The sequence below is a fragment of the Lampetra fluviatilis genome, chromosome 38 (assembly GCF_964198595.1).
Source record: "Lampetra fluviatilis chromosome 38, kcLamFluv1.1, whole genome shotgun sequence".
Taxonomy (NCBI): Eukaryota; Metazoa; Chordata; class Hyperoartia; order Petromyzontiformes; family Petromyzontidae; genus Lampetra; species Lampetra fluviatilis.
The window spans coordinates 10,872,057-10,883,206 of NC_136312.1; the positions used below are offsets into that span (position 1 = coordinate 10,872,057).

General features: G+C 47.4%; 1 protein-coding gene across 1 annotated transcript; it reads right to left on the reverse strand.

The window, feature by feature from the left end:
• Positions 1–244: 244 nt before the first annotated feature.
• Positions 245–8,535, reverse strand: LOC144945736 (keratocan-like). The gene is made up of 6 exons (XM_078874306.1): positions 8,448–8,535; positions 6,455–6,672; positions 5,276–5,459; positions 3,759–3,977; positions 1,554–2,112; positions 245–1,024 (listed from the first exon to the last, which is right to left on the reverse strand). Exons 1-6 carry the CDS (start codon positions 8,532–8,534, stop codon positions 867–869), a joined length of 1,425 nt encoding a protein of 474 aa, XP_078730432.1. The 5' UTR covers position 8,535; the 3' UTR covers positions 245–866.
• Positions 8,536–11,150: the final 2,615 nt, after the last annotated feature.

Genomic DNA, 11,150 nt, shown 5'->3' on the forward strand with positions numbered 1-11,150 from the left:
GTATTTAGTCTGGCTTTTGAGTTGAGAAGAAGCCAAATCAACAACAACCACCACATCATCAACTACGTCAATATCAACCACATAAACAACCACATCAACAAATAACACATCAACAACCACATTATCAACAACCAAATGATCAAAAAGCACATCATCAACCACATTAACAAAAAAACACAACAACCACATCAACAACCATATAAATAAAACCACCTCCAAATCACTATTTTGGTTGCTCCTGTTAAGCGTTTATTGTCAGAATAAAGTTTTTTTTAAATCACACAGGTATTTGAATTTGTTTAATACGAACATATTGACATGCATAATAACGTCATTGATACAACAGTCAAAGAAAATTATAGATTATACAATAACGCTATACGAGTTAAAGAGAGTTTAACTCATAAACCCCTGCGTTCATCTGGTCCTGATCAGACTGAATCGATAGCTTTTCAATTGGTTCACGATAACTTTTATCAAGTTTGGTCAGACCAGTTCGATCTTAAATCCTCAGGTGTATATATCCGGTTCGAGGATTCAACTTTCTCAAATTGTGTGTGCGTGCGTGTGTGTCCGTGCGTGTGTGTGTGCGTGCGTGTGTTCTCGGTCATCTCGGTCAGTCGACCCGTGGCACCTGGGTCTGCCCCGTGACCTCCTGCCAGTGGGCGTTCGACACTTCACGTGGCCTCAAGGTGCACATGGCCTGGCACAAGCGTTGTGGTGACGTCACCGCCACTTAGTGGCGAATGGCGGTTGTTGTTGTTGTTGCGTGCGTGTGTTTGTGCGTACGTGTATGTGTGCGTGTGTGTATGTGCGCGTGCGTGCGATCGTTTGAGTGGTGCACAGTTTACACCGCCTTGCGCTCGCTAAAGCATGGGCTGCAGGCGGGGGAAACAATGCAGGAGCTTGCCCAAAGTGACGGGAGCCTGGGGCGAGTCCATGATGGGGTTCTTGTCCAGGCGGAAGTAAGAGAGGCGCGGGGACTCGCTGCCCTCGGGCCGGCAGAGGGCGGTCGTGTTCACGTCTGGCGTGCGGAGGTGCAAGTCGGCACGCACACGGGGGGCGGGTCGCACGCACGCGTCACAGTAGTCCATGTGACGTCACGCACACGGACGCGCGTCGTCACACATCGGCTGTCTCCTCTTTATTCATTGTCGATAATTATTTTTTTCTATGTCAGATGGCCAAGAAAGTAATATGTTGTGGGATCCACTCACATAACGTGTTTTTATGTCAGTGGACATCTGTGAAAAAAATGCTTTATAGCTCATGAGATTCCTCCAGTATAAATATTCTGATTCTGTTTGAAAAGCTAAATGACAAGGATATGTTTTCAGGTTGTACCACGTGTTGAGCTTATTGATTGCCTGAAGAAGCTCCTAAGCACACGATACAAGCCGACAGCGACATCGGAGAGTTATACAGCAAAACCGCAAAATAAGCTACGCAGAAAGCGTCAGGGTTATTGTAGCCTTTGTCGGCGTGTCGGTCCCGAATACTTTCACTGTGCAACGTCTTAGCAGATCCCGCAACCCGTGGGCTCCCCCTCTCACCTTCGATGTCATTCTCATCCAGGTGCAGCTGCACCAGGTTGCCGTGGAACGTGGGCACGTGCTGCAGGTGGTTTGCAGAGAGGCGCAGGTTGATGAGGGAGCGCGAGATGAACGCTCGCTCCGGAATCCCAATCCGTGTCTCTCCACTGGCGCCTCCTCTGTCAGCCTTTGACGCAACATTCACTGCGCACAAGCTGCCGTTGCCGGCCTCGGTCCCAGTTACGACCACTTTCTTCCCTGCGTCACCGGCATCGCTTGCATTCTTATTTCCACCGGCACCCTCGCTGACGCAGATGGTGACACCACCACCGCCACCGCCACCACCAACGTCATCTCTCACACTCACACTTCCACGGGCGGTGTCGGTCGCGCTGCTGTTCCCACCAGCGCTCGGCCTGCCGTCATCAGCGCCGGCGCCGCTGCCACCTCGCTGCGTCCCAAGGGCGTTCTTTCCCAGGTCCAGCCAGGCCAGGAGAGGGAAGGAGCCGAGGTAATTGTCCGGTATTGACTCGATGACGTTGTCGTGCAGGATCAGCTGGTAGAGTAATCCGGAAGGAGGCTGGGGTGGGATGGGGACGGGTTCCAGACAACACGAGAGGCACAAGCTTTGCCTGGTAAAATAAAATTGTTTCGTTTACAGTGGTACCTCGGTATACGTCGTTAATTCGTTCCAGAAGGTAGGACTTATACCGAAAATGACGAATACCAAACGAATTTTTCCCATAAGAAATAAACGGAAAGGAAATAATCCGTTCCAGAGTATAAGAAATGATATTATATATGGCATATTATACATTGATGGGGTTGTATAAAATAATTTAGACAGTACTTATTACTAAAATGCATACATAAATTAAAATAAATGCATAAATAAATTAAAATAAATGGAAATAAAAAATAAAATTTAACGTCACTTTACCTCGCTGAGAGGAGTTGATAGCCGACGAGGATGGTGGTGAGGAAGGGGAGGAGTCGTGGGCACGCGGTAACTCATCCCGCGTCGTATGCCAAGCAAGACGTCGTATCCCAAGACATTTTTTTCTCGTCAAAACACGACGTATACCAAATTCGACGTATTCCAAAGCAGTCGTATACCGAGGTATGACTGTAACTCGTATTTTCCTTAAGTGATTTGCTGACCTTTAATTTGTTTTGACTTCTATCGTGTTTTGTATTGTTGTAATAACGTTCTGACCCCGTGCCCATACTGGACACCCATGACTAAGAGCGTTATAGCTCATCGGATTCCTCCGGTATAAATAAATATTCTGATACTGATAAGCAATATCAGAATGTTGTATCCAAGCAGGTACTTGTGGAATTTGAAACGGTGCGAGTTGATGATGAGTAGTATTAACCATGACAAAGCAGTATTCAGTGGTTCCTCGGCTTATGATGCCCTTGATTAACGTTATTTCGATTAACAATCTGCATTTTAGTTATTTTACGAGACATTTTTGATTAACGATATCACGTGGCCGCTAATTTCGGCCAATCGGAGCGCTCCCAAGTGGACTCAGCAGCAGACCTCATCCAATCAGCGATGCCCTTTGATGAGCGTTTTGGATGTGTGATGTGCGTTGCTTATGGAAACAGCTCCCTTGAATACTTAGTGGGATTTTTTACTTAAAAGTTAAATGAGATCAATAACAATGGCCTCTAACATGAATGTGAAGACAAGAAAGTGAAGAAAACAATTAGTTCAACAATTACATTCGTTTTCTGCCACGCCAACTTCTCCATCAACCCCTTAAGCCATTCATCTTCTTAGCCTGAGGTAAGAATTATTATTTTATTCATGCGCATATTTATTCTCTGTGTATTCATTATTTATCCATGTTTCTATTAATATTAATGCTTTAATATGTTCTTATGACGTTTATTTATTATAATTACGTGTTTAAACATGTTAAGCTATGTTTTTCGGGTGAAAAAGATCATCTTGGAACAAACTAAGCCTTGAACATGAATTTCCTAACCCCGCCCCCCCCCCCCCCGCGTTAATCTGGTTCCTTACAGCAGGCCCTGTTGCGATGAACGCTATGGGGAAATCTCTTGTCTGGATAACGACTTTGCGCCGAATCAAGAAAGGAGTGAATGTTTTACGCGAGAGCAACGGGGCAGGTAAGTAATGCCAAATGTCTGGCCAGTGCCCGCGTGTAGGCAGTAGTTGGGCGTGTAGGCAGTAGGCAGGCGGGCGGGCACCTTCGGTGGCATGGCTCGCAAGCGGTTCTCGGCCAGGTTGAGCTGCACGAGGGCAGAGAGGCCCGCGAAGGCGTCGTCCCGCAGGACCTGCAGCCGATTCGCGCTCAGGTCCAGCATGCGCAGCCGCGACAGCCTGGCGAATGCGCCCTTTGGCACGAGCGCGATGCGGTTCTGCCCCAATCGCAGGTCCTCCAGGGAGGCGGGGAGACCCAGAGGCACCTGCAAGTGCAGTTCAGGTTCTTGTCGTTTCACGGGCGAGGCGAGAACTCGACGAGGATGACAAAATCGCAATCGCAAGCCCCCCGAGTTCGCTCTCTCAAGGTTCTCCAGCCGTACCTCTCCGCCATTCGCTCTCCACCGACCACGGCAAACTGCCGTGCCCGACGGGTCTACACCCACAAATAATTTGCTCGTCGTAACACCACAACCAGGAAGGTCTTGGCCCAGCGGCGTTTCACCCGCAGCTGCACCTGGCAGACATCCGGAACTCTCTCCCACTGAACATTCGCAGCATCCAAGCAGCACCATCAAGCAGCAGCTCAGGGCTCTCACACACCGTTCAGGCTCTCACACTTTGAATGTTTAAATTATAAATGTTGTGGGTTTACCCTCCAACACACCGGTGTGCTGAACTAGTAACGAATTGTCACGGTTTGTTTAAGTGAAAAACCTTACTAATTGGCTGTGTCGGGTGGTGGCGGGGTTAATGGCACATTTATATTAACGTGAAATAACCCAAATATGTTTATTATGAATAATATAGGTCGCAAAAGGCTCCTACTTGTTAAACTCTCAGACTTTACTTCAGCTGGTAAGGCTATTTTACAATGAAAACCATGTGACGAATATATGTGCGCTGAACTTCTTTTGCACCATACGTAGCCAACCGTGCTAATCGGAGGTGCGGGGAAGGACAACAAACTAAACACAAAGAGCAGTTCTATAAATGAAAGGCACACAGAAACAAATTATCGTTTTTTTATAATTTGACCTCCCAGCCAAAATCGTGACCATTCGAGCAAAACTCTTCACTGCCTACTTCCTCATCATTAAACCTCCTTTGCCAGTACCAAAATATAATACTAGGGTTTTCCCCCTTTTTTCTGGCAAACAATACTTAAACCTTTTTACAAGGAATCATGTGCGCATTAACCACAATACTTGTGGTCAAAATGCAAACAAAAACATACTCTGATAATAAATGCATTGTCCTTAAAACTGATTGGTCCACACCAGAGACGGCTTTCTTTTGAGCCTCGTCTCAATTGGTGCAAGACCAGAGGAAGCCAAAAGGCGTACAGCTCAAAGACAATGCACTATCAAAGTAATGAGGGCTCGGGGTAAGCATCAACATCATTAGACCTCCTATGCCAGTACCAAAATATAATAATAGGGTTTTCCCCCTTTTTTTCTGGCAACAAACCTGAAACCTTTTTATAAGGAATCATGTGTGCATTGTCGCGTGCCTACTTCCTACCCGCCCACCCACCCACCCTCTTCCCCCCTCCATCCCTGACCTCTGTGAGTTGGTTTCTTTGCAGGTGCAGCTGCGAGAGGTGCCGGAGCGATCGCAGCATGTCCTGGGACAGCGCGGGGGACGTGAGCACATTGCCGTCGAGGTTGAGCCCCAGGAGGCCACCCGCGTCCCGCAGGTCGCACTCCGATAGCGCCTCGATGTTGTTGTTCTGTAAGTACGCGAATCTTCGGATGCACACGTGGAGAGACAAACGGCGATTGCGCGTCAGTAAATTGACAAATGAAGACGTCGAAGTGGCTACCATAGACGTCAATGTTAAATCCCCCCTTAGATTTAAATCTTAAAGGCTCCCATAGACTTTTATTTCGATTTAAAGATTTTATTATTTCCCTTCTACGTGACTTTACCGAAAGAACCAAGAATATGCTCCCATAGACTTCAATGTTAAAGACTCCCATAGACTTCAACGTTAGATCCCCCCATAGATTTCAATCTTAAAGTCACCCATAGACTTCAATGTTAAATCCTCCTATAGGCTTCAATGTTAAAAGCTCCCATAGACTTCAATGTTGAAGGCTCCTATACAGTATACTTTAATGTGAAAGGCTCCCATAGACTCCCTTAGACTTGGATGGAGGTGGCAGCGCGGTTCAAGGGTCAGAGCATTGAGTGGCAACCCCTGAGGTGCCGTGGTCGAGTCTGGGCACCCTTGGTTACTGGACGTCTGTGATAAAGAGCTTCTTAAATCATAGGATTGCTCCAGTTTAAATTAAGATTATGATTCTGGTTAAACTGCGGTCTCAAGCGTTGAATGGTTGTTGTTTGTCTCGGCCTGGTAACGAATGACGACAATATTCCCTTGTAATTCACGAACTTGGCTATCCGCAATTTTGGCTATCCGCCAATCGCATCTGGAACTCTGCAAGACTGCATCGAGAGAGTGATGAGATAAAGTGATGCGTGATAAAGTGATATTAAAAGTTGTGAGAGATAAAGTAAGCGCTATAAAGTGATGAGAGATAAAGTGATGAGATCATTTTCATGTATATAATAGCTTATTTATGTCCATATTTATGTAAGGTAAATCATTTAAAAAAAATTCATAGGCCAATATCATTATCCGCGCCCCAATTAAATATACCAATAAAAAACGAAAAACCAAATGTTGAGCGGTGGCTGTAATTTGGGGTGGGACTTGGGAGGAATGGGGGGGGCGCACCGGATACGCGCGGGGATGCGCGGGACATCGTGAAGCTCCCGCCCGTCGCAGTAGATGGCGCCGGGGTGGTCGGGAGGGCAGTAGCAGGCGACGGGGCACGGCGGAGGCACGCGGGGGGCGGCGCGGGGTGGCGCTCTTGTGGAGGCAAAGCCGTTCGACGCCGCCGCGGGAACCGGCAGAGCGATGGCCGTGTCCTCCTGGTCGCAGCGTGGGCCGGCCTGCGTGCACGCGGGCACACGCCCAGCACCACGTGTCGTACGCCACACGCCACGCGTCACACGTCACGCGTCATACGACACGCCACGTGTCGCGTGCCACGTGACACACTCCACGTATCACACGTCACACGCCACGTGCCACACGTCACACTCCACTTGTCACACACCACGCATCACACGTCACACGCCACGTGCCACACGTCACACTCCACGTATCACACGCCACGTATCACACGTCACACGCCACGTGCCACACGTCACACTCCACTTGTCACACACCACGTATCACACGTCACACGCCACGTGCCACACGTCACACTCCACGTATCACACGCCACGTATCACACGTCACACGCCACGTGCCACACGTCACACTCCACTTGTCACACACCACGTATCACACGTCACACGCCACGTGCCACACGTCACACTCCACGTATCACACACCACGTATCACACGTCACACTCCACGCGTCACACAACAAGCCCGGCTCCTATAGTCGGTTCAGAGCTACAGCAGTGGAGGAACCGTCTACGTGTGCGTCACACGCAGGGCGGGGGATGGTGTTTGATGAAGGGGACCTGGAGCTGTCACAGTTTAACTTCATTTTGATTTGTTACACGGATGGTGATGATGATGATCGTCCCGCTTAGCCAGTAGGCCGCCTATTTTACACGGGAGATCCGTGGTGCTGCGTGAGCACAGTAGCAGCAGCAACAATACAAAAAATCATCAAAACAGCTGAGAACGAGCACAGGCTTCCTTCAGGAATATTGCTCGAAGTTTTTGGACTCCCCTCTTTGCATTTTCATTTGCAAAATCCAGTTCCGTGCCGTTACTGTTTCACCACCACCCATGGCCGATGCCACTTTAGCTGTTTCAGTTCTTGTTTTTCAACACGATACATGAGTTGGACAACTAATTCAAAGTTGAAACGCTTATAACACACACACAGGGGTGGACTGTGACCCAATCGGCCCTGGGTCACGTCATGACTTTCCATGTCACGTAGCTGCGACACCGCGAGATGCCATCACGCTCAATAGCGTCATAGCTCTGGCCTTAAAGGCTTATCAACTTAGGCAAAATATATTTGGGATTTGATACCATCAATAGGGGTTAGTATAAGGAATACTGTTAGGATTGATGACATGGTTAGTACCGTGTAAGTGTTAGCAGTAGGGTTCAGATGAAAGTTGTGTTGACTGATTTCTCTGTATTGGTGGTACCGTGATCATACAGTCGTGCTCGATTCACAATCGGAAGGTGAGCAATTCACATTCCAGTTGGGGGTTGACTCAACCTATCATCCATACAGGGTCGATAAAGTGTATTGGTGAACAGTGGGAACTCTATGGGGTTTTCCATGCGAATGTGGCAACCCCACAACACTTTGCTCAGGGAACTCCACTTGACCACGAGTCCTGTCTCTTTCCTCTCCCCCCCTCTTAATTTTGGGAAACTGTGATTTTAGTTTAAGGAGTACAAATTTCTCCGGGCCAGAGTTGGGAGCATGATTCCATCATTAGTTCACAAGCGGACGGGGAGGCCAGACCAACACCACACCGAGACTCAACGTGCTCCAATTACGCTTTAACTTTGGGCTCGGATGTTGTGTCGTTCAGTAGTTCAAGCCTCGAAGTGGGGTGGTAGGGGAATGAATGCGGCTGCGTGGAACAAACAACAACAACAACAACAACGAGCAGCAAGAACAACAACAACGACGACGACGACGAGCAAGGGCGGACGGGGCATGAAGAGCCAGCGGCCTCACCTTGTCCACGGGGACGCCCACCGCTCCGCACGCCGCCAGCAGCAGGAGGAGCAGGAGGGCCGCCAGGGCGCTCAGAGGGCCCACCATGGCGCAGTGGACACGCCGAGGACCCCCCCCACCCCCCCACGTGGCAGGGATTTCCTGCGGCGCGGCGAGGAAGCTGGGGGGGGGGAAGGGGAGAAGGGAGGCGGTGAACGCCGCCTCCAACGCTCGTTGACGGGAGCAAAATGTGGGCGACGTTTCAGGCAATGGGCCTTCTTTATTTGCACTTTTTTATTTTTTAAGGCAGTGTTATCTACCGAAGTTGCCTGTGTACCGCTGCCAATGTTAGTTGTTACTAAATAATGTCTAGAGTGTAACTGGCGTTGGCCAATCATCCCAATGCTGTAGAATGACCCACAACTTACTCAAATTGGGATGATATTTCCTGTGTAAACAATCGTAATGATATCATACGTACACGTGTGACGATGTACACGTGTATAACGTTTTCACGCCATGTGTCAAATGTGCTTTTAAATGTAAAGCATGAGAAATGTGTTGTACAAAAGTACCATGCGCGGTCATTAGATGTGCTATACTGTGTGTAGCCTTCCACATTTGAAATGTAAGTGTGCAGCATCAATCTGTGAGGTGAGGTAAAACCCAGATAGCCCTGTTATGCAATAAACCACAGTAGTAGGCACTGTGCCTAGGGCCTACAACAACTAAAAGGCCTACGAAAAAAATGTTGACTGTATATTTTATTGTTTGCGTGATAAAAAAACCGTAACCAAGATATCTTCCTGCATAGATATATTTATATAGCAAGGATAGTGACAGTGTTTTTACAAAGAGGTAGAGTGGTGTCAATGTCAATCGTTTTTTTGTCATAAGGTGAGAGAAATTTACACCGGAGATGAACTTTTAGAGATTGTTTCTTTGAAAAATTAGCAATAACATCGTCGAATGGTGTTTTTCGCACAATCTCATTCTCCAAAGAGGTTAGTGCAAGGGAAAACAAGGCCGCATTGTCCTACGGTTGATCGGAGACAGTTATTGAATCAGCGTTCGCTTCACAAAAGAATGCCTCCCCTTCACAATTCGTTCCCAAGATGGCAGGATACATCATTATAACAATGTCAACATTCGGAAAGCTGCTGATCAGCCTGTCAGATATTTGGGTTTTGAGCAAATCTACCACTGTTTTTTTTTTCTCTGCATAGAAATGCAGGAATAACAGGAATTCATCAGTGAATTATTTTTTAAGAAATGCATTGGCCCAGACAATTATTTGTTCCGTGGACAGTCATCTATCTACAAGGACGCTGAATAGATCATTCAATCTGCCATGTGCATTTCGCCGTTTTTCCATCTCCACAATAAGTTCGTCAACCACATCAATTCCATACACCCAGCAATCAAATTCACCATGGAGGTAGAAAAGGATGGCATGTTATCCTTCTTGGGAGTCTCAATCAAAAAGAGACCAGATGGCTCAATGAGCCACTCCGTCTACAGGAAAGTAACTTATACTGATGCTTCCACCACCATCCATCCCAGAATAATTCCCTCATCAAAACGCTACATCAAAAAGCTCAATGTATCTCCGACCATGAACACCTAACCAGTGAACTCAAACATGTACACCAGGCTCTCAAGGTGAATGGATATTCTGACCACACAATCCGCATAGCCATCACCCCAACCGTGAGAAAGGAGCCATCTGAAGATCCAATCAAAACCATCACCTTACCTTACATAGCAAGGATAACCAAAAATATTTCCAAAATTTTGAACAAACATAAGATCCAGGTCCGATTTAACACAGTGTACAAAATTAGTGATCTGATCCCATCTGTGGAGGACAAGATTCCTGACATGCAGTATCCCGGCGTCTACAAACTAAGCTGTATCTGCAGCAGCAGTTACATTGGGGAAACTAAGCGACATGTCTCGGACCGTGTTCGTGAACACAAGGCAGATCTAAAACACGGCAGGACCAATACTTCTGCCGTGGCTGATCATTACTTTAATGCGGCTGGCTCACATGAAATGTATTTCTCTAAGAAAGATGTCATCAACCACTTTGGGTCATGACTTGATTTGTGTTTTCTTGTCAACAACCACTACCGTCAGCAGTGTGGATGGGTGTCGTGAGGTGCAATGCCCCCCCCCCATCTCTGCCCCACCCCCTCTCTCTCCCCCTGTCTCTGCCCCCTTCCTTCCCCCCCATTGTCTGCTCCAACACTACTGGCTTCCCCGCCCATGCTGTTTGCGATGCACAAGCTCACTTCCGCCCAACTTCCCCCTTTGTTTTGCTCCTGCATTGGCGTGCCTCTTGCGAAGCTCGTGTTGCTTGCGCAGCTCTTTCCACCGTCCACTCACTTTGGAACCCTCATAAGCGTCTACATTTGGAGGCGTGCCCCCTCTTTTCTCTCCGGATGATGAAGACCGCTTGTGTTGCTTTTATTATTTTCAATTTATTTTAATTAAAATTGTTTTTTTTATATTTATGTGACTTTACCAAGAATATGAATTCCTGCAGTCACGAAAGTTTTAAGTCAAAAATTCACATTAATCTTTGGGATTTTCATCTGCCAAAATGTCAGTGGTTAAAAAAAATAATCGACAAATTGACATGTTAGGAATGTGTGCAATGAAATACTCTTTAAACGCGAAAATATATCTGTAAAGTGTATTCCATAGTTTGATTTTGGCGTA

What these genes read in the sequence shown, in the direction of transcription:
- LOC144945736 (XM_078874306.1), bottom strand. Translation starts at nt 8,534, where the DNA reads ATGGTGGGCCCTCTGAGCGCCCTGGCGGCCCTCCTGCTCCTCCTGCTG. An exon ending in TGCGAGCCATGCCACCGAAG is followed by an intron (nt 2,113 to 3,758) that starts GTGCCCGCCCGC and finishes ATCCCACCCCAG; the next exon opens with CCTCCTTCCGGATTACTCTA. An exon ending in GGATGAGAATGACATCGAAG is followed by an intron (nt 1,025 to 1,553) that starts GTGAGAGGGGGA and finishes TCCGCACGCCAG; the next exon opens with ACGTGAACACGACCGCCCTC.